The 22,696-nt window shown below is 53.3% G+C and overlaps 1 protein-coding gene across 1 annotated transcript in view; it reads left to right on the top strand.

Moving 5' to 3' along the window:
* The window catches only part of kif26ab (kinesin family member 26Ab), a 66,278-nt gene extending 47,071 nt beyond the window's left edge, over positions 1 to 19,207 (top strand). Inside the window, exons 5-16 of the mRNA XM_062469900.1 lie at positions 3,267 to 3,450; positions 5,301 to 5,507; positions 6,716 to 6,809; positions 8,705 to 8,967; positions 9,910 to 10,093; positions 11,146 to 11,305; positions 11,620 to 11,782; positions 12,840 to 16,095; positions 16,865 to 17,064; positions 18,140 to 18,163; positions 18,497 to 18,647; positions 18,905 to 19,207. Coding sequence (XP_062325884.1) covers positions 3,267 to 3,450; positions 5,301 to 5,507; positions 6,716 to 6,809; positions 8,705 to 8,967; positions 9,910 to 10,093; positions 11,146 to 11,305; positions 11,620 to 11,782; positions 12,840 to 16,095; positions 16,865 to 17,064; positions 18,140 to 18,163; positions 18,497 to 18,647; positions 18,905 to 19,086 — 5,068 coding nt within the window. The 3' untranslated portion in view covers positions 19,087 to 19,207. The remainder of the gene's footprint in view (positions 1 to 3,266; positions 3,451 to 5,300; positions 5,508 to 6,715; positions 6,810 to 8,704; positions 8,968 to 9,909; positions 10,094 to 11,145; positions 11,306 to 11,619; positions 11,783 to 12,839; positions 16,096 to 16,864; positions 17,065 to 18,139; positions 18,164 to 18,496; positions 18,648 to 18,904) is intronic.
* Positions 19,208 to 22,696: the final 3,489 nt, after the last annotated feature.

Genomic DNA, 22,696 nt, shown 5'->3' with positions numbered 1-22,696 from the left:
TCTCTCTAAACAGCCGGATGTTCAGTTTGGACGCGTACCGGTTCCCCTTTTGCTGTTTAAACCTGCCGCCGCTGCATGCATTGTTTGTCGTTGTGGCCGCAGCCTGGTGAAACACTGGTGGATGTGGTGGTGTTTCTCGCAGGACACAGACTGTGCTAGTCACATGTGCTAGTCGTACCTGCAGTGTTGTGATGCAGGTCCAGGAGAGAGTAGTTTTGCCTGCTGAACAGGTGGGTGAGTGAGTCTCTCTCCCCTGATCACTGCCTCTTCTGTAGAGGAGGATAGAGAGGGAGAGAGGGAGAGAGGGTAAAGGAGAGGGAGGATTCCATGTGACAAGCAATTAATTTCCCCATTAGAGTGTGTGTGTGTGCGTGTACAAGCAGGCGCCCACTGTTGTTGCTCATCACCTATCAAGTGGTTGTAACGGAACAACAGCTTCTCTCTCTCCTTTTCTCTCTCTCCTTTTCTCTCTCTCCTTTTCTCTCTCTCCTTTTCTCTCTCTTCCTTTTCTCTCTCCTTTTCTCTCTCTCCTCCTCAGCACAAGAAAATCTTTCTCTTTCTCTCTTTCTCTGTTGTCCGCTCGCCCGCCTCTCCACTCCCTCGCTCTCCTCCTCTTCTCTTCTCTCCTCTCTCCATTCAAGAGGGAGTCTCATTGTGTGGTCAAGGTTGCAGCCAGGGCTAGCGATGCTGCGTCAGCTCTCACTGTCAACCAGCTTCTAACAACACATCTAAACATCCGCCGTTGTTTTGTGAGTCGAAGCCTCGCTCGGTGAAAAGGACAAATCAATGACCTTTCACAGACGAGAGAGAGAGGGGAGAGTGAGAGAGAGGGGAGAGTGAGAGACAGGTCAAGAGCAAAAGACTGCAAAAGAGAGAGATATTCTCTTGTCTTGACTCCCGTCAGGCAGACTGTCTTCATGCGTGTGCAGGTAGAGGTTCCTTGTCTCTGCCATCGTCTCACACTCTCCATTCCATCTCGTTTCCGTCTCTCATGCTATCACGCTCCGCCGGGTCCCGGGGAGACCGAGCTCTGCTGGCTCGCCTCCATGCAATCATTATTCCATCAGCCAGCGCCGTGTTTCCTCACTGTGCTCCTGGGCTGGCACTGCAGGGGGCGGGCGGATGGGGGCGGGGTTGAGAGGGGTGCGGCTGAGGCGAGGGGAACGCGAGGAGGGGGAGGGAGTGGTTTTGGCAGCAGCCCACCCGGTCCGGAGGAGCCCTGAGCAGGACTAATGAGCCCAGGCTGGGATCTCAGGGTACGGGCTCTCACTAAGGGGACACACACACTGACTGGGTCTCCCCCCCCCCCCCCCCCTCTGTTCTCCCCCCCCTCTCCCTCTCTCCTTCTCTCCCTCTTCCCCCCCCCCTCTCTGTCTCCACCCCCCTCTTTGTCTCCCCCCCTCTCCCTCTCTCCCTCTTTCCCTCCCCCCCTCTCTGTCTCTCTCCCTCTCTCCCTCTTCCCCCCCCCCTCTCTGTCTCTCTCCCTCCCCCCCTCTCTGTCTCTCTCCCTCCCCCCCTCTCTGTCTCTCTCCCTCCCCCCTCCCCCTCTCCCCCCCCTCTCCCTCCCCCCTCTCTCCCTCCCTCCTTTTCTGTCTCCCTCCATCTCCTTTCTGTCTCCCTCCCTCACCCAGAGAGGAGTGGTGGTGGGGGAGGAGAGGAGGAGGGAGGAGAGGGGGAGAGAGGAGTGGTGGTGGGGGAGGAGAGGGGGAGGGAGGAGTGGTGGGGGGAGCTTGAGAGGAATTTGTGCGTCTCGCTCAGTTGGCCTTGTGACCAATTTGTCTGTCTCTGGCGCTGGCTGCTTCCGGTGGAGCGCTCGTAATTACTGCTCCATCTCCACCTCCATCTCCACCTCCATCTCCACCTCCATCTCCACCGTGCTCCAGGAGGGCAGGGCTGCACGCCGGCACAGACGACCTGCTCAGAGAGATCCACTTATCCAGGATCCAGGGTGGGGTGGCTTACCTCACTGTCACATCACCTGTGTGTGTGTGTGTGTGTGTGTGTGTGTGTGTCGTTAGTGAAGAAGGGCTACAGCGAGGCTTCTAATGGGGGGTGCACACTGAACAGGATTCTCACATATTCCCAAGTAACGGAACCCTTGTCTGTCGGGATCACTCTAGTCCTGTTATGAAGACAGAGGTAGCACGCCATCATCACCTGTCATACCTGACAGTGCCTCTATGTTTGACAAGGACGGATGGGTCTATTTAGTTTACCTCAACGCCATGGCAACCAACAGCTGTCCTTCTGACAGGAAAAGCAACATGAAAAGCAACATGGTTCCTCAGCGAAGAACCTTGGAAAGCACTTTAGTCACCTTGCATGTTGTTCAGTATGTTCCATATGTGTGTTTAGAGCAGCAGTCCGTTTTTTTTAACCGTGTGTTTGAGCCTGTACTTACTGTAAGTCGCTCTGGATAAGAGCGTCTGCTAAATGTAAATGTAAAATGTAAATGTTTGCTGTGAGGTGGAGAGCGTTATCCCTGCGGGTAGCCCTGCGTTCAGGGCAGCGTTTGAGGTGGAGAGCGTTATCCCTGCGGGTAGCCCTGCGTTCAGGGCAGCGTTTGAGGTGGAGAGCGTTATCCCTGCGGGTAGCCCTGCGTTCAGGGCAGCGTTTGAGGTGGAGAGCGTTATCCCTGCGGGTAGCCCTGCGTTCAGGGCAGTGTTTGAGGTGGAGAGCGTTATCCCTGCGGGTAGCCCTGCGTTCAGGGCAGCGTTTGAGGTGGAGAGCGTTATCCCTGCGGGTAGCCCTGCGTTCAGGGCAGCGTTTGAGGTGGAGAGTTTTCGGTCGAGTCGGGAGAGGTGGCACAGTGCTCTCGAGGAGAAAACAGATCTGGGTGACCTTTACGCTCCCGCTGCAGAGAGAGGCGTCTAACAGCTCTGTACCCGGGGACAAAATGTCAAAGCAGAGCATTAAATCAATCATCCGGAGCCCTCTATACATCTCTCTCACTATGCACACAGTGATGTACCTCGCCGCCAAGGAAAGAAACACTTTCCTCAACTTCAGCTTCTGGTCTCGTGATGATGATCCTAAAAAACAAACCTTTCTCTGTTTGACGGTAAATGTTTATCAGCTGTGTCTCAAACCTCTCTCTCTCTCTCTCTCTCTCCCTCTCTCTCTCTCTCTCTCTCTCTCTCTCTCTCTCTCTCTCTCTCTCTCTCTCTCTCTCTCTCTCTCTCTCTCTCTCTCTCTCTCTCTCTCTCTCTCTCTCTCTCTCTCTCTCTCTCTTCCCCCTCTCTCTCTCTCTCTCTTCCCCCCCGCAGGGCGGCCCAGAAGCTGAACTTGTCGTCGAAGCGTAGGAAGCAGCTGGTGCCGCAGCCCCGCCCCCAGGAGCCCTCTCTGTACCCCACCACCTTCAGCAGCACCCTACAGGTCTCGCCCCCGCCCGCTCCACCATGCCTGCTCCGCGCCATGTCCAAGGTCAAGGAGAACCCGGGGTTGGGGAAGGTGAGGAGGACACACACCTACACATGTGTTCTGTTCTGCACATGCCCCTAGGTCTTATGCAAAACACTGAGACGTGAAGGCACACAGGCAGAAGTCTCCCAGTAATGCACACACACATACTCTCAAACATAATGTGCATACATATACATAAAAAAAACACTCAGACATGCAAATAGGCCAGAGTGATGTTTGAATGGTGAGTGATGACACCCTAGGCCAGTCCAGTCCAGACCAGTCCAGTCCAGTCCAGACTGACACTGCTGACAAGCCCTATGGAATGTCACCAATTCCCTTCATCTGTAAGGAGAGAATCCCTCTGAACGGCCCGCAGCTAGAGAGAGAAGCAAAAAAAGAAATTAAGTCCAAATATTTCCGCACATTCATATCGTTTTCTTGTGTGTGTGCCTGTTTCATAAACGAGATGATGAAATCCAGGATGGCGATGACTGGGGCTTTCATTAGGGCCTGGTCTGTGTAAACACGGCCTTCCTCCTGGGTTTATTAGCTATTGTTGTCAGGGCTGAGATTCAGTATTTATAGAGGAGAAGTTCCCTCTCCAGATTAGATCCCACCTGGGGAGGAAAGCCTCGTGAACGGCTGTCTGATACTGTTGGGAGTCGCCATGGAGATCTTCGTCCTGTGTTGTGGAGGTTCTATTGTAAAAAGGACTTCATTAACACCACCACTGTTACCGTGAATCCCAGCCAGTTGATTGGGACATCTGGGAAAGAGGCTTTCACAGGGTGAGGGATGTAGTTCTGAGTCCATCAGTGGACCAGGTGTAACCACGGGCGCTCCGGACACGGGCGCTCCGGGCACGAGCGCTCCGGGCACGGGCGCTCCAGACAGACTTGGGGCATGTCACGGTCACCCTGCTCACACGGTGCCAGGATCACTGGGGTCATCCTCTCATCCCTTCATCCTCTCACCCCTTCATCCTCTCATTCCTTCATCCTCTCACCCCTTCATCCTCTCACCCCTTCATCCTCTCACCCCTTCATAGAATGTCTGTTTCTGTTGCTTGTCTGTGTCCGTGAGGCTAAAATCAGGTTTGAGATCAGCTGTTTTATCGTTGACCCATATTGTCATCCTTTCAGAGTTTGTTCAAGTTGACTTGAACTAAAGCCCCCAGATTTCCTGCAGTACAGGACATGGACCAGAGGAGGGGGGGGGGAAGCCCCCTTAATGGATTTTGGGGGGGGATCAAGAGACAGGGCTGTTAGCAGGGAGGCCGGGGTGTTAAAATGCAGAGTCTGCTTCTCCACCCTGGGCCCTGCTATCAGATCTCCACCCATGTAAATATAGCAGAGACATTAGCTAGCCATGGCCCGGACGGTCAGCACACACACACACACACACAGCCAGCCACCATATGGAGGGTTTTAAATGTCACAGCAGATGTAATTTTCTGTCCATGTGTACGTGTCCGTCATGGTAACAGCCCTCTGTGGGTCCCAGGGAGGCCTCGCCGCCGTGCGGAGGAACGCAGGAGGAACTGGGATAGGCTGCAGACGTGGCGTCTTAGCGCCGCAGCCTGGACCTGTGGAAATGTTTATACACAACAAGTCAGGGGAGAAGAACAGGCCTTTTGTGTGGGTGTGAATGACGGGCGTAGAAACAGGGGATGGAAGGGCTGTGTTGGGTTTGCTGCCTGTGCAGAAAGGGCTGGTGGAAGTGTGTGTGTGTGTGTCTGTGTGTGTGTCTGTGTGTGTGTGTGTGTCTGTGTGTGTGTCTGTGTGTGTGTCTGTGTGTGTGTGTCTGTGTGTGTGTCTGTGTGTGTGTCTGTGTGCCTCCCACATTAAACCCTCTTATGTGACCACACCCCTAACCCCTCCCCCTCGCCGCCGCAGGTCAAGGTGATGATGCGGATCTGCCCTCCCCTGGACGACTCGTCCGAGTCTGTGTCCTTCCTGAAGGTGGACGCCAGGAAGAAGCAGCTGACCCTGTACGACCCCGCGGCCACGCCTCACGCCAGCGCCGGCCTCAGGAGAGCTGCCACCGTGGCCGTCCCCAAGATCTTCGCCTTCGACGCCGTGTTTCCCCAGGACGCCTCGCAAGTAAGGGTCAGGGTGTGTGTGTGTGGGGGTCGGAGGGTGTGTTGAGGATGTGTGTGTGTTCTCTCAAGGGCACGAGGACATGTTAATGCCGGCAGGGTGCAGCCAGGGGGGCTTAGAGGGAAGCATGCAGGTCCTGGTCGAGGGCATTCTTCTCAGACTGAGACCAACAGCTGGGCCTTTTAAGTCTGGGGAACCAACTGAATTCACTCCACTTATATCTAACCTCTCGTTTCATAGTCCAGTTATATCCCTGACTGTCCTCAGACATGCCCAGGTCAGTTCAAAGCCCGAACGATCAGACACCAGACGTTTGGTCGACAGGGATGGAAGAGGAGGTGAAGAGATCACACTGTTGTTTAGAATCAGAAAGCCACGGATGAACTCAGTGTCTTCGTAAGGAATCAGTGATGGAATCTAGCAACGAAACAAACAAATCGTTGCAAAGAAACGGCCGTGTAGAAGCTGAGAGAAGCTGAGAGTGGAGGTGTTTCATCGGGAGGCTGGTTGTCAGGCTGGTTGTCAGGCTGGTCGTCAGGCTGGTCGTCAGGCTGGTCGTCAGGCTGGTTGCCAGGCTGGTTGCCAGGCTGGTTGTCAGGCTGGTTGTCAGGCTGGTCGTCAGGCTGGTCGTCAGGCTGGTCGTCAGGCTGGTTGCCAGGCAGCCAGTGTTTCTGTCCCCCAGCAGACCTCCTCAGTGCTCCAGCTGCCAGCCTCAGTCTGAGGCTGCAGGCGGGCCGAGGCCGGCTGAGATGGTGCTGCTGGAGGGGAGCTGCAGACCCCAGCTGTTCAGAGGGCTGTGTGGTGTGTGGTGTGTGCTGTGTGGTGTGTGCTGTGTGCTGTGTGCTGTGTGCTGTGTGCTGTGTGCTGTGTGCTGTGTGCTGTGTGCTGTGTGGGTGCTGTGGGGTGCGGTGTGTGACGTATGGTAGAGGTCTCTGCCTGGCTCCTGGAGGGCAGCTCAGGCAGACTGGAAAGACACTCGCCGCAGCACAGCCTCAGAATACAGGACTCTCCTCAGACTCACTTCCTGTTATTGCTTCAGCGGATTGAATGAAATGATTTCTGGAAGAGAACAAACTTTTAGTTTGTTGTTGTGGATAATGTATATGCATGTATTTGTATAATTGGAAGAAAAAAAAAAGGGAGAGAAACGATTGGTCGAACAAGCCTGCTTCACGACGGAGCCGTGACCTCTGACCCCTGTCTCCCCCCAGGCGGAGGTGTGCTCGGGGACGGTGGCGGAGGTCATCCAGTCGGTGGTGAACGGAGCGGACGGCTGCATCTTCTGCTTCGGTCACGTCATGCTAGGTAAGGTCCCCTCGCTGGTCACACGCCAGGCTAGGTAAGGTCCCCTCGCTGGTCACACGTCAGGCTAGGTAAGGTCCCCTCGCTGGTCACACGCCAGGATAGGTAAGGTCCCCTCGCTGGTCACACGTCAGGCTAGGTAAGGTCCCCTCGCTGGTCATACGTCAGGCTAGGTAAGGTCCCCTCGCTGGTCACACGTCAGGCTAGGTAAGGTCCCCTCGCTGGTCATACGTCAGGCTAGGTAAGGTCCCCTCGCTGGTCACACGCCAGGCTAGGTAAGGTCCCCTCGCTGGTCACACGTCAGGCTAGGTAAGGTCCCCTCGCTGGTCACACGTCATGCTAGGTAAGGTCCCCTCGCTGGTCACACGTCATGCTAGGTAAGGTCCCCTCGCTGGTCACACGTCAGGCTAGGTAAGGTCCCCTCGCTGGTCACACGCCAGGCTAGGTAAGGTCCCCTCGCTGGTCACACGCCAGGCTAGGTAAGGTCCCCTCGCTGGTCATACGTCAGGCTAGGTAAGGTCCCCTCGCTGGTCACACGCCAGGCTAGGTAAGGTCCCCTCGCTGGTCACACGCCAGGCTAGGTAAGGTCCCCTGGCTGGTCACACGTCAGGCTAGGTAAGGTCCCCTCGCTGGTCACACGTCATGCTAGGTAAGGTCCCCTCGCTGGTCACACGTCAGGCTAGGTAAGGTCCCCTCGCTGGTCACACGCCAGGCTAGGTAAGGTCCCCTCGCTGGTCACACGTCATGCTAGGTAAGGTCCCCTCGCTGGTCATACGTCAGGCTAGGTAAGGTCCCCTCGCTGGTCACACGCCAGGCTAGGTAAGGTCCCCTCGCTGGTCACACGCCAGGATAGGTAAGGTCCCCTCGCTGGTCACACGTCATGCTAGGTAAGGTCCCCTCGCTGGTCACACGCCAGGATAGGTAAGGTCCCCTCGCTGGTCACACGTCAGGCTAGGTAAGGTCCCCTCGCTGGTCACACGCCAGGCTAGGTAAGGTCCCCTCGCTGGTCACACGTCATGCTAGGTAAGGTCCCCTCGCTGGTCATACGTCAGGCTAGGTAAGGTCCCCTCGCTGGTCACACGCCAGGCTAGGTAAGGTCCCCTCGCTGGTCACACGCCAGGATAGGTAAGGTCCCCTCGCTGGTCACACGTCAGGCTAGGTAAGGTCCCCTGGCTGGTCACACGCCAGGCTAGGTAAGGTCCCCTCGCTGGTCACATGCCAGGCTAGGTAAGGTCCCCTCGCTGGTCACACGTCAGGCTAGGTAAGGTCCCCTCGCTGGTCACACGCCAGGCTAGGTAAGGTCCCCTCGCTGGTCACACGTCAAACCTTCCTCACTGCCTTTGTTAGCCGTAAGTCCATAATCAGCTTAGCGGTCCACTTGAGTGAGCGGAGTGGAGAGGAGGAGACTGAAGGGAAGGGGAGAGTAGGAGAGGAGGGGAGAGGAAGAGACTGAAGGGAAGGGGAGAGGAGGGGAGAGGAGGAGAGGGGAAGGGAAAGGAGGGGAGTTTAGAGACAGAGAGAGAGGTAGACTGTTGCACAGAAGATTCCGGGCCCAGACTGTAATTAAATTCGGAGTAATTGACCTGGCCAAAGCTCTCAGTCTGAAGGCTTCCTCTCCTCTATCTCTCAGCCAGCTGGAACTCTCCTCTCCAAAACTGGTCCTCGGGTCATGAGATTTAAATTCAAATATATTTCAGTCACCTCCTATCCAGGGAGCAACGTATTAAAGGCAAATTCCCCATCAACGGTTGTTTCACACCTCGCTCTGTCTCGGTCTCCCCTCCGCCTGTCCCTAACGGCTGATTGGAGGAACAATTCAATCCTGGGAGACCAACGTGGGTGTTAGCAGTATCCCCTGGCACCAGACACAGTCACCATCTCCCCTTCCTCTCCTGCAGGCAAGACCTACACCATGATCGGTAAGGACGGCTCCGCCCAGGGCCTGGGCGTGGCTCCCTGTGCCATCTCCTGGCTCTTCAAGCTCATCAGCGAGAGGAAGGAGAAGACGGGCACCCGCTTCTCGCTACGCGTGTCGGCCGTGGAGATCAGCGGGAGGGACGAGCAGCTGACCGACCTGCTGGCAGAGGTGTCGACCGGCAGCCTGCAGGACGGACAGTCCCCGGGAGTCTACCTGAGGGAGGACCCCATCTGTGGTACCCAGGTGAGGGGGTGTGGCCTCAGGTGAGGGGGTGTGGCCTCAGATGGGGGTGTGTGGCCTCATGTTAGGGGGTGTGGCCTCAGGTGGGGGGGTGTGGCCTCATGTGAGGGGGTGTGGCCTTATGTTAGGGGGTGTGACCTCAGGTGAGGGGGTGTGGCCTCCTCTTCTTTGTTCTCTTGCGGGCCGTCTCGTTCTCTCTCTGGGGAAGGTGGTGCCGGTCTGTTCTCCACCTCGGCGGCCTGTTCCAGAGGCTTATGTCTGCCGCGTTTCATCTCGGCTGGAGCACCTCGTCCAAGCCCTCTGCGGTCCTCTCCTCGTACACCCATCTCTCTATACCTTTCTTACTATTGACTTTGCTGTCAGCCTCCATCAGCATCTATTACCTCAGAGCTAGGCCTCTCTCCTGAGTGGGGTGGGGGAGGATGAGGGTATGAAGGCACTGACAGGTGTTGCTGTCAGATGTTGTTTTTTAGGGGAGGGGGCTGGAGGGGTTGAGGGGGGGGGGCGCTCTGTGTGGACTGTGACTTCAAAGGCTGCCTGGAGTCCTGTGAAGCTCCTGTCTCTCCTCCTCCTCTCTTAGTAACCACCATGCTGGGCCCCATCCCTCCCTCCCCCCACCCCACCCCCCTCCACAGCCGTCTGTACCCCAGCACCACACCCCTGCCCTCCTGCTCAACCACAGCCTCTCCTAATCCCCCCCCCCTCCTCAGTCTGCATATCTGCTGCTCGTAATTGCCCTCGAGACCCAATCTAATGTGCTAGAAATGTGTGCCTGGGTCCAATTAACTGCCCCTCATCTCTCCCTCTCTCCACCTCTCTCTTCCTCACCTCACTCTCACTGCTCTCTCTCTCTTCCCCCCTCTCTCTTCCTCCCGTCACCGTTCTCTCTTTCTCGAACCACAACCCCTTATATTTCTGCCCCTCCCTCCCTCCCTCTCCCCCCAGCTCCAGAACCAGAGTGAGCTCCGCGCCCCCACGGCAGAGAAGGCTGCCTTCTTCCTGGACGCGGCCATCGCAGCGCGCAGCACCAGCCGGCCGGACGCGGACGAGGAGGACAGACGCAACTCCCACATGCTGTTCACCCTCCACGTCTACCAGTACCGCATGGAGAAGAGCGGCAAGGGAGGAAGTGAGTAGAGATGCACTTCCTGTACAACACCGAACCCACCCCCCCCACCCGTTACGAACCTTCCTGTGCGAACACCGAACCCTGCAACTCCACAAGTCCTCCCCATATCCAAAAACAACAGACAATTAAGCTCGTCAGATAATCATATCCTTAATCAAGAAGAACACTTGATTACTCACGGTCATTTAAAGATGACCACTTTATTAGGCATTAATAACAGCGCTAAGTGCAATTCCCTCAGTTTCTGGACTAATTATACAGAAGGGGGGGAACAGGTATGCAGTGTGTCGCTAAACTCAAACTAATGACCAGGGGAGGCGAGGCCGAGGGTTAGATGGTGGAAAATACCGGAATAAATCTGCCTGTATAACAAGTCTCCAGACTCGTGTTCGGAGCGTCCATGGAAAAAAAGAAATTCAAAAAGAAAAAAACTTGGTATTCTTATGCTGTTCCAAGGCTGTGAGCGAGCGAGTATTTGAAACACTCAATTTCTAAGTCTTGCTGACAGCCGTTTAATGGTTCTCCTCTGCTGCCTGCTCTTAAACTCTGTCATTTTCTCCTACAATCATACCAAATAACATAGCAGCGACCCACGTAACAACACGCTCCCCTGCCTTCAAGACCCAATCACACTGACTTCTACCCCTGTAGAACATGATGTGAACTGTGTTTAAGGCATCATGGCAAGGATCATCAATGCACCAAATGCCATGTCTGTCTTGTAGTTTTTTCATAAGGTACACGACATACCACGTGGCAACAGGACAGCAAGAAACCAGTCACACAGAATGACACTTTTTATAGGAGTTTTATAGTAGTTTTATAGGAGTTAACCTGTCTGTGAAAGTATCGCAGTCTCGACTGCTTTTTGAATCACTTTGTCTTCGTCACATCGTCTTACTCACGCGTAAATCAGACATCCGCTAGTCTGGCCTGGCGTGTGCCCGCCCCTCCTTCCTCCGCTGTGTGTGTGTGTGTGTGTTGGGGGCGCTGACTCCAGTGGGAGTGTCTGTTTGGAGGTATAAGCTCACCTGGTTCCTCCTCATCCTCAGTGTCAGGTGGAAGGAGCAGGCTTCACCTCCTTGATCTGGGCAGCTGTGAGAAGGTCCCCAGCAGGAGCAGGGACGCGGGTGGAGGGCAGTGTCTGTCGCTCACGGCGCTGGGCAACGTCATCATGGCCCTCGCCAACGGAGCCAAGCACGTACCGTACAGGTAGGTTGGATTATTAAACTTTTTTTTAGTTGCGAGATCCAGAGGAGGCAGGGACTGTTGGAGACTTGTCAGAGCACGAACATCCAGTGTAGTTCGACAGGTTTACTGACTGGGACTGTTCACCTCATCTAGAGTTTAAGGAAATAAATCAAAGTTACTGGATGAATATGGTGGGAAGTGGACCTGTTTACGGATAGGCGGGCGGTGTGACGGTTTAGTTTGTGTTTGCCTGCAGCGTTTGGTACGGTATGACTAAGTACGCCCCCGGTGTTTCCTGAACGATGATAATAACAGTGTGTGAACCTGTGATTCAGGGACAGCAAACTGACAATGTTGCTGAGAGACTCGCTGGGTAACATCAACTGCAGAACAACTATGATTGCCCACATCTCCGACTCCCCTGCCTGCTACGCCGACTCGCTCTCCACCATCCAGCTGGCCTCTCGCATCCACCGCATGAGGAAGAAGAAGTCCAAGGTAGGTCCTTCTTAATGATTGTCTCACCTCGGGGTCAGATGGCTGAGCGGTTAGGTAATCGGGCTAGTAATCCGAAGGTTTCCGGTTCGATTCCTGGCCGTGCTAAATGATGTTGTGTTCTTAGGAAAGGCACTTCACCCTACTTACCTCGGGGGAATGTCCTCTGTACTTACTGTTAGTCGCTCTGGATAAGAGCGTCTGCTAAATGACTAAATGTAAATATAATGTAACGGGTAAACACGCACAGGAGTTTATCGTGTGTTTTAATGTCTGTGATCGGTCATCTTGGTGAATGAAATGTGCTAGCGCGTGTTTTTAGTGTTCCAGGACTGCTGCGATGACAGTCCAGGGGTGTGTTCTGTCTTGAGTTTCATGAAGAAGTTAAAGTATTTATTCACCACTTTACATAGTTCAAATAACAGGTGTTTAAAAGCTCATTTCTCTGTAACTTTGGGGCTGTGAAGTCAAATTAAGTCTGTGTTGTTGTACGGTTGTTGGCAATAATTCAAAGCTAGTTTTCCTCTCCTGCTCAGAGCATAATCATGTCTGCATCAATACTGCAGCCTAAGGATGTGTGTAATGAATGTTCTCAGATTAGGGAAATATATGTTCTCGATAATTAGTTGAAATGACACCGAGTATTTATTAAACATTGGTCTCAGTCAGGCATAATTATAATGCATTCCACACAGCAATTCATACTATTGACGTTCGTTTCGTAGCGCCTATTGACGTGCACTTTTAACCTTTAAATATATCGACTCATATTTCCCTCGCAATTGATCACCTCCTGAATTCGTTAGGAAATAAGATTGACTGTTAATATAATAGGCAAAGTGGTTCAGGAAATGGAGAAACTATAATTCACCCAGCAGTTATTGAATCATTACTTAAAACGGATGATATTAATGATAACCCAAAAAGACCCCTTCGAGACTGCTTGACTGTAACTGCCTCTCTCTCTCTCTCTCTCTCTCTCTCTCTCTCTCTCTCTCTCTCTCTCTCTCTCTCTCTCTCTCTCTCTCTCTCTCTCTCTCTCTCTCTCTCTCACACACAGTACGCGTCCAGTTCCTCCGGAGGCGAGAGTTCCTGTGAGGAGGGGAGGATTCGCCGCCCCCCCCACCTCCGGCCCTTCCACCCCCGGACGGTGGCCCTGGACCCCGACCTCCCCCCCCTCCTCAGTGACCCCGACTACTCCTCCAGCAGCGAGCAGTCGTGCGACACCGTCATCTACGTGGGCCCTGGCGGCTCCGCCGTGTCCGACCGCGAGCTGAGCGACAACGAGGGTCCGCCTGTGTTCGTGCCCATCATCCCCTCCCTGAACCGGAGGAGGGGCGGCAGGGGCGCCCCGCTGGACAGAGAACACTTCTTCAAGTGCAACACGTTCGCTGAGCTGCAGGAACGTCTGGAGTGCATCGACGGCAGCGAGGAGCCCAAGGCCTTCGTGGGAGAGGGCCGCGGCAGCCAGGCCAGCCCCAAGCTGGACGGCGGGAAAAGCAAGGAAGGGCCCGGCTCCGTTTCCCCGAAGACCGGAGCCAAAGTGTCCTCCGGCTCGCAGGAGAGCATCTCACCCAAACCCTCTCCTAAACACACGGCTGCTTCCCAGCCGGCCGGCAGCCCCGGCCTCAAATCCAAACTGGAACATTCCACGCGGCAGAGCAGCCCCCAGGAGAGAGCGCTGTCGGAGAACGTGTGCAGGACCAGCGCTGACGGTGAGAAGGTGATGGCATCAGACAGCAGGGCCAGCCCCAGCAAGCAGGTCGCCCCCGCCACCGCCCCCAACCCAGAGCCAGTGGTGAGGGAGAAGGTCTACTTCAACAAGAAGCCCTTACCCAAGCCGGCTCCCCCTCCCCCGCAGCCGAGGGACACCCCCAGGGGGTACGGAGAGGCGGAGGAGAGATCCACCAGAATGCCCCCCGTCGGAATGAGCCACCAGGCTGTGAAGAGGGGGGATTCTGGCAGCCCCCCAGGCCCTGTGGAGGTGTGGTCCACCCTGAGAGACCGCTGCCTGAACAGGGACGCCCTCAGAGCCACCGTCACCCTGCAGCAGCCCGTGGAGCTGAACGGGGAGGACGAGCTGGTGTTCACCGTGGTGGAGGAGCTGTCCATCAGGGGCCTGGTGGACGGAGGTCGTCCCACCAGCATCGTGAGCTTCAGCAGCGACTGCTCCTTGCAGGCGCTGGCGTCCGGCTCCAGACCCGTCAGTATCATCAGCAGCATCAACGACGAGTTCGACGCCTACACGGCCTCCTTCGGGGGGTCGGAGGTCAGCGCGGGGGCGGTCACGCCCCTCGGGGAGGACGTGAGCGTGGGCGGCAGGGGCTCGTCCGTGAGCTCCTGGCTCAGCGGGGTGAGCGTGAGCACGCAGGGGAGCGAGGGGGCCCACTCCTCCGACGTGTTCCTGCCTCACACCGCGCACGGCGGCCCCGAGGGAACCTTCTACCTGGACTCCTTCAGTCTGTTCCAGTGTGAGCCGTCGCCGAGAGACGCCAAGAACTCCCTGAACGACAGCGGGTTCAGCTTCTCCGAGCTGGACAGCGACAGCGCCGCCTCCAGTAAGCTGTCCTTGACCAAGTGCCCTCCTTCTCCCGACTCAGCCAAAGGATCCCTCCGGTTGCCGGCGAAAACCGCCACGGTTAACCCCCTCAGCTCCTCCCAGCCCACCCAGGCCCCCCCCACCACCGTAGTCCACTCCAGTCTTCCCAGTAAAACACCTACCTCATCCATCACCCACAGTAGCAGCAGTGAGCCCCCCCCACACGAGGCCAGACAGGAGGACCCCTGGCAGCGCGTGGCCCTCTCTCCTGAACCCCAGCCCCTCGCGGACCCCAGCCCCACCGCCAAGTTCCTCAAAACCCCCCCCAGCGGCATCCCCTCCCGGAGACCTGCGGTCAGCAGCAACAGCGTACCTCGCTCCCGCAAGGTGCAGGCCTCTACCTCATCCCAGAGGGTGGTGGACGGCTGCGAGAAGTCGGCCGTCAGGAAAGCCGAGCCCCCCAGTAGGATGCCCCAGCTGAGGCGAGGGGCCACCACCCTGGGGACCGTGCCTGTGATCCACGCCACCCCGGAGTCCAGGGCATCTCAGGACATGGTCTCTGCGTCCACCAACAGGTTCTCTTCTCTGGGGAAAACCAGCAAGGCCACCGGACAGAAAGTCAGCATGCTCCCCAAACCTGGAGGTACTTCCCCGCCTCCTCCCCCGGTGCGCAAGTCCAGTCTGGACCAGAAGAACCGGACCCTGCTGCCCCAAAGTGCCTTAAAGTCGGCGTGTGGGGAGCACGCGGAGGCAGGGAGGGCGGCGAGGGCCGTGGTGTCAGAGGATGAGCTGGAGGCACGCTTCAAAGCGGACTCCAACAACCTGAAGACCTCCGGCCTCAGGTTCGACTCCTCCTCGGCTAAGGCCACGTCCAGCCTGAAGGCCAGGGGGGTCAGAGGCGACGCAGGGCTGCACTACGGCAGCCAGGTGTCCCTGGAGAGGTGCGACAGCCTGTCTTGTATGGGCTCCAAGCCTGTCCTCAGCCGGGAGAACAGCGGGGCTAGCCTAGGCAGCAGCAAGTCTGGCAGGTCCATACCCAGATACGGCGTCCCTAACTCCGCAAGCTCTCCAATCGCTACCTCCCCAACTTCCCCTTGCGGGAGCCCAGGTGTGGTGAGCAAACCCGGGCAGGTGAAAGCTGGTGTCGGCCCCAGAGCAGCTGGAACGCTCAACGGAAGCAAAGCCCGCTCTCTGTCTGCCAACCACTCGAAGGGCCTCAGTTCCTCCACCAAGTCCCTGGCAGCGCCCGCCGCCAGAAACCCCAACGCCAACCTCCCTCCCTCCGGGAAGACCCCCGCTCCCCGCACCACCACCGCCCCCGTCAGCGCCAGGCCTGGGCGAGGCACCGTCATGGGCACCAAGCAGGCCATGCGGGCGGCCAACAGCCGGGTGAGCGAGCTCGCGTTGGGCGGCTCGTCGGGCAAACACCTGAGGGGCTCCGGGGAGTCGGACGGCGGGGCGAGCGCGGGGGACGACAAGACCCCCGTGACCATGCTCCCGTCCCCCTACAGCAAGATCACCGCGCCCAGACGGCCCCAGCGCTACAGCAGCGGCCACGGCAGCGACAACAGCAGCATCCTCAGTGGAGAGTTGCCCCCGGCGATGGGCCGCACCGCCCTCTTCTACCACAGCGGCGGCAGCAGTGGGTACGAGAGCATGATCCGGGACAGCGAGGCCACTGGCAGCGCCTCGTCCGCCCACGACTCCATGAGCGAGAGTGGCTTGTCCTCCTCGGGGCGCACCAGGATCTCCAAGTCCCCCAAGAAGAGGTCGAACGGTGAGCCAGAAACCACGTCTCAGTATATTAACCCTTGTGCTGCCTTCGGGTCACATGACCCAAAGGTTTACCCAATTTTACCCAATACAAAAACAAATAAAAAGCATTTTCTTTTAACCTTCGCAATGTGGGGGGTCTGAGAGCCCGACGGTTAAAAGAAAATGCTTCACTATGTTTTTGTATGCGGTAAAGTTGTCGCAATACGACGGTGGGTCACAATGACTGATGGGTCAGAATGACACGAAGATAACACAAGGGTTAAGCTTTTATTTGGGATTTCAAGGTCTATATACCTACAAGCGAAAAGCATTTTGGTAAAGAATGTGCACCATTAGAAGGCATCATATACCCATAGTTTCCCCTAGCTATTTAACAGGCCCTGAGAGTATTGTTTGGTTTCTATGAAATATCTGGATTGTGTTTTCTCACCTTCGCTAGAACACATTATGCTCACATCTATAGAAAACATTTTGAACGGTGAATTTCTGTGAACAACTGTGAATGAGCTGAGCAGAATACTAAAGGTTTGATGACACAGATTTATGTAAGGGAACCTTTGCAATTCATGTGTTGTTCAGGTATGTGAAACAATGTTGTGAAAGCCTAATACATATTCAATCAACCCAGGATGTCTGTGTAAAACCTGGTATCACTTTCCATCTCTGAGCCTCATACATATTTACCTGCATAGCTGTACCATCCTGAACATGTTCCTATCCTATGTGTATACAGCTGTAATTGAGGTGCCTGTCTGTCTGTGGTTCTCCAGGGCTCCAGCGGCGTCGGCTCATCCCCGCCCCCCTGCCAGACACCTCGTCCCTGGGGAAGAAGGCCGGCACAGCTGGCCAGTGGGTGGACCTGCCACCCACCTGCATGTCTGGCCCTTTAAAAGAACCGTTCGAGATCAAGGTGTACGAGATTGACGACGTGGAACGCCTTCAGAGGCGTCGGCAGGAAGACACGGTAGAGGTGAGTGAAGGGTCGTTCCAACCCTATTGTAAGACAAGCTCCACATAGACAAACTTCATGTAGGTCTTCTCAGGGGTGTGGAGGATCCCCGGGCAGAGGACATCCTACTTAGCAATGTCAAGCTCAGCAGTAGGGGCTACATGTGTGACATTGGTCTTCACCATGTTCTGAATGTGCCACATTGTGGGCAGGTCTTAGCCCCCCTCCCCTCCTTCACAGTTTTTTATTAAAGTACAAGACGAAGATATGCAGAGTCTCAGACATGTGACCTTCAGGCTGGTCGCTCTCTGGTCGCTCGGGCAGTTGAAGAGTGGGTGACCAGACTCGCAGCTCAGTGTTGTGCTCCAGTCCTGGAGGAATGTGGAGAGATCAGGAGGCAATTACTGTCGGGGGTTAATTGGTTTAGAAATGACTGATGACTGGGGGTTTACTGGTGGTGGAGAGAGAAAGAGGGAGATGGGAAGAGTGTGAGACAGACAGAGAGAGACAGAGAGAGAGACAGAGAGAGAGACAGAGAGAGAGACAGAGAGAGAGAGACAGAGAGAGAGAGAGAGACAGAGAGAGAGAGAGACAGAGAGAGAGAGAGAGGAATGTGTGTTGGATGTAACTGCCCCCCAGAACCCCTCCATCAGTTGTCTCTGGCTGCCTGCTCTTAATGTCTGGCTCCTCGTCCACGGGTCATTAACTGCTCCCACAAGTTACAGGCAGCCAGACAGGGATTTGTTAAGAGAAGATATTAAATCAGCTGGATGGTGGTTTGATTTAGTTTCAATTAGGAAAAGATGAACTTCAATTTGTCTTTCCCAGCGATCACCGGTTGAATAGCTGGTAATAAAGAGCTGTGCTCTGCGCCGCCCTCAACATTCCCCAGCTTGGAATTCTGTTTGGATGGATCAAGCATGGCCTCCATGTCTGGGCACATGCCTATTTATGTTTTATTAAGTATGTGTGAATATGAGGTGTCAAAAGTCATCCATGTGGAGCCTTTCCCAGTGACACTGAGCCTCATTTGTTAATGTGTTTTGTGCTTGACATTGTTTTTCTTTCTTATTTTTTTCCATGATCTCTTCTGCAGCAGCCATTCCAGGATGTGGAGAAGGTGAGCACAAATTCACATATTTAACAACTTAACACAGGGAGTCAGGTGGCTGAGCGGTGAGGGAGTCGGGCTAGTAATCAGAAGGTTGCCAGTTCGATTCCCGGCCGTGCCAAATGACGTTGTGTCCTTGGGCAAGGCACTTCACCCTACTTGCCTCGGGGGGAATGTCCCTGTACTTACTGTAAGTCGCTCTGGATAAGAGCGTCTGCTAAATGACTAAATGTAAATGTAAATATTTGAGGCTTAGTCACAATGACAAACTGTGTAATCCTCCCTCTTAGTATTTCAGTACTCAGTCACTCACTGGTCCTTGTGTGTGTGTGTGTGTCTCAGGGCCTGCTGTACTTCAACAGTAAGCTGAAGGTGCTGGAGAGGAGGCAGCAGAGGGTGAGAGAGCTGAAGATCAAACATGACGACCTGAGGGAGGAGCTGGAGGACACCAAGGCCAGGCTGATGATGGACCCCAGCAAGTGGATGGGAGAGTGTGAGTCCGGGGGTTCCTTCTGCACACACACACAGACACACCATGGGGAGGATGAATTATTCAACCAGCTGTTGGGTTGTGTTGGTTTGGTGTGAAGTTCCTGCTAGCGTTGGTTGGGGCAGTGTGAAAATGACACTTATCTTTCAAAGCATTTCAAATCCAACAGCCCAACAGCAGAATGTTGGGTGTTTGTTGGACATTGTTGGGGCAGCGTGAACCGGCCTTAACTGTTTGTTTACGTGGTCTTGTCTCTGCAGTTGAGGTGGACCAGGATTTAGACAAGGAGTCCCTGGAGTACGTCCAGGCCCTGGGCCAGGTGACAGACGAGCTGGAGTTCTGCGTCAACCTATGCAAGTCACGCGTCATGATGGTGACCTGCTTCGACATCAGCGTCACGGCGTCTGACGCTCAGGAAGGACTGCGTGAAGTAGAAGTCTGATGAGCGGGAGACGGGACGAGCGATCCAGGAAGTGACAAGAGAAGGAAGATGAAATGTAGCAGCCAGTTTGATTATATTGGCTTGGATTGAGTTGAGAGGGAGATGGGGGGGGGGGGGGGGGGGGGGGAACGAATCAAGAGACAACAAGAGTTGAGACAAGCAGACGTCTTTGCATGGAGACCGGATATCGGACCCACTTATCTGCAGTGCCTCGTTGTTCTGGACTTGTTGGAGTGCGGGAGGAACGTGTGCGCAGAAACGCTTGTTTCTGTGTTTTCTGCATGGGGATGGTGTGGTCACCATGGTGATGGAGTGGTCGACACCATGGTGATGGAGAGGTCACCATGGTGATGGAGAGGTCACCACCATGGTGATGGAGTGGTCATCACCATGGTGATGGAGTGGTCATCACCATGGTGATGGAGTGGTCACCATGGTGATGGAGTGGTCATCATTTACCCAAAAGTCATTTGACGACATCCAGAAGTGCCTTCTTTTACTCAACTTGTTTTGAGTCATAATTTTTTTGTATGGTGCTAGTATCATAACCAGCATACCTAAGCAAACCCTGAACATATTCCTTTTAAGATGAAATTATTTTATATTGCATTGTACAGTGTATTTATATGATTATGCCGTGTGTATAAATATCATTTGTAGGTTACAAAAAAAACTCAAGAGGAAAAAGAAAAGCAATAAGCTAATGTTATTGCGCTCCCAGACTTGGCCTTTTCTCATGTTTGAAACCTCAGTCAGCATTTCTCCCATGTTCATCCAGCCTCTTGCGCCTTATGTTATCTGTCTGGTTCTGTGGTTTTTCTACTTTTTAATACAAGTCTGTGTTATCTTGTTGTATTTGCTGTTATCACTCATCCCCAGCTAGCTGGGCTGTGAAACATAGCAGGGTTGAGTCAACATCTCCTCCCTTCAGTTGCCTTGATCACCTGGGATCCCTGTGGAAATGCTGTGATGGGAATATCTGGCGCTGGAAGGAGAGAGGAAGGGTTTTCAGCCTGTGGTGAAGCTGTGTTCCCCCCCCGCCCCCCCAACGTCTTTCAGATGAGATCCAGGAAGTCACTCTTTAGGGCCTGCATTCAACAGGCTCGTATTCACGAGCGAAACAGCTGAGTTCAGTATTGTGTAGAAGAAGGGACACCAGAGACAGGTTTTTAGGGCCCTCCCTTGCTCTCCTCATGTGCTCAGAGTATTCAGAGCCACGTTGACTGAACTAGATTGATACAAGCAAGAGCAATTAAAGCTCTCTGATGGTGCATCAAAGTAGCTCCTTGGCTCGGTTCTATGCAGTCCACCAGTGTCCAGAACCTGAAGACAGCATCAAGAACATCACCACAATTTCGAAGCCTCTCAGAGGTTTCAAGTGTACCTCTCTTTGCTCCCCCACTCTATTTTCTTTACATTCATAGAAAAATTTTTTGACCAGATCATTGGTTCAAATAGATGATGCAGTGTTGATGCAGAGTAGCAAGTACAGAGCCCATATAGTGGTATCATTTACCAAACAGTATCAACTCTAGCTTGGTGCACGAATGTACTTGTGTTTGAATCAGTTCTCTGACAACAATGAGGACAAAATGATTTTTCTGATTTGGTTGTGAAACAGATACTGACTTTGTTGTATTTTGATGTGTTTGATTTATATCACTGAAAATAGTATTTTTTTTCTTTTTCTTTTCAAAGACGTTTCTCTCAGGCCCTTGTTGAAGATGCTGCATGAGATTTTCTTAATCATTTTTATGAATGATTTCTACACCATTTTTGATTTTTATATTAACCTTGGCTCTCGTTTATGTGGAGTTAGGCTCATGAGTTATATGACTAGAACCAAACCGAGACCTTTTTTTCTCTCAAGAAAATCAATGTATTAAAAGGTCACATTTCATATCTAAACCCATATTTTCTAATGTCCTTGGTTTTGTATAGGATCTTTTGACCCTGTGTATAAATGTATATGACATGGCAGCTTGTGTTAACTTTTACCTGTGAATAAAAAAATGTTCTTATTTCCGACTTCATGTTTTCTATAATGGAAAGAATCACACACAACAAACATAAGCTAGATATAAACGTAATCTACGAGGCTACCTCGTACTGTTATTCTCTCCTTTCCTTTCACTGTGAGGTTCAAAAAAAAAGTTTACAAAAAACTTGTCGTGTTGGGTGTGGGTTATTTTCGACAAAAAGGTTCGAAAGGTTAAAAAAATATTTTTTTAGGACTAAGCGAACGCGCGCATGTTTGTGACGTTATGACTTTAGCGACGTTTGTGTGCGCTAGTAGTGTGCTCGAGACACGGTTCCTGTCTATGTAGTGCAGAAACTGAGGAACAAAATGGGATGTCAATAATAATAGTTTAATAAATGATTTAGATAACTTGCTTGATAGCAAAGCACGCATAATGCGCCCACAAGCACCGGCGCCACCTCAAGAATGGCTGTCAGATATGGTGACCTCGGTGGTAGGCCCTACCACCGAGGTCACCTCTAATGACTCCAAATAAGAAAATGTGTCCAGATTAGTGTGAAGGGATGACATAACTACCCCAAACACTATTTTGAAGTTTAACTCCTTTTAGTAAGCAGTTACAGTGGGGCCACATATTCTGACGGCTGTCAGATATGGTGACCTCTGTGGTACTGGCTCTGTGATGACTCCAAATAAGAAAACAGCGTAGATAGCGTTTGAGAAGGACTGAACGCGAATATGCACAACGGAGTGGAACAATACTGTTCTAATCTAAGGAAGACAGTACCAGTGATCGCCGCCTGCAACTCTTTCAATGGTAAGCCATGATGTTAATTTACTTGATGCCAGCCCTGGCTTTCTTGATCATTTATGCTATTGAATGATTTTGAGGTATGTGAATGTTATTCGGTTAGAGTAGGGTATTTAAATTGTTATCAATGCTCAATGTGTTTTACAAGAAACGCTCTCTAGAAAAGCTAAATAACATATTTTTTTGGCACAAATTAAGAAAGCTGGTTGGACAAAAGTAGATGTTTAAAGCATGAATAGCTTTGCGAGTAACTCAAAGATCCAGACTCTGTAAGATAGCTAACGTAAAGAGGTGGACAGAATTGGCGGCCAACTACAAACGCATGCTCTTTTCATTCTAGTAAAGGTACTTAAATAAATAAAGAAAATGGTGAGAGCGAAACTGACTTAATCGGGTTGGGTAGGAATCATCTTGCGGTGCAAGGCTTACACCACGCTGCGCACAACCATCCAGCCTCCCTGTTGGTTTCATTTGGTTAAAAGCATACATGGATGGTTTTGTGGCTCTGCAGGAGCATCTGGCTACAGTGCCTCCAATCAAATCCAAGGGTGGATTTAGCCTGTAGCGATGGCTTTGCCTGCTCTTTGACTCCGAGGGAGGACAAGCCAATAATGTGTTGAGTATAGAGGTGTCCTTGAACATTCATTCATAACAGGCATTGTATCGAATACTCTGGTCGGGTTTCATCCTGACTGAATATCGAAGATGAATTCATGCGCCTTTTGTGGTCATGTTTAACCGTGAGATATAAGGCCCTTTCCATTACACCCCCCCCCCCCCACCTCCCCTCAAGAATGTGGATATTTGGCAGAAAGTGT

This window comes from Osmerus eperlanus, chromosome 9 (assembly GCF_963692335.1).
Source record: "Osmerus eperlanus chromosome 9, fOsmEpe2.1, whole genome shotgun sequence".
NCBI classification, from domain to species: Eukaryota; Metazoa; Chordata; class Actinopteri; order Osmeriformes; family Osmeridae; genus Osmerus; species Osmerus eperlanus.
This window is presented reverse-complemented; position numbering and strand designations above follow the sequence as displayed.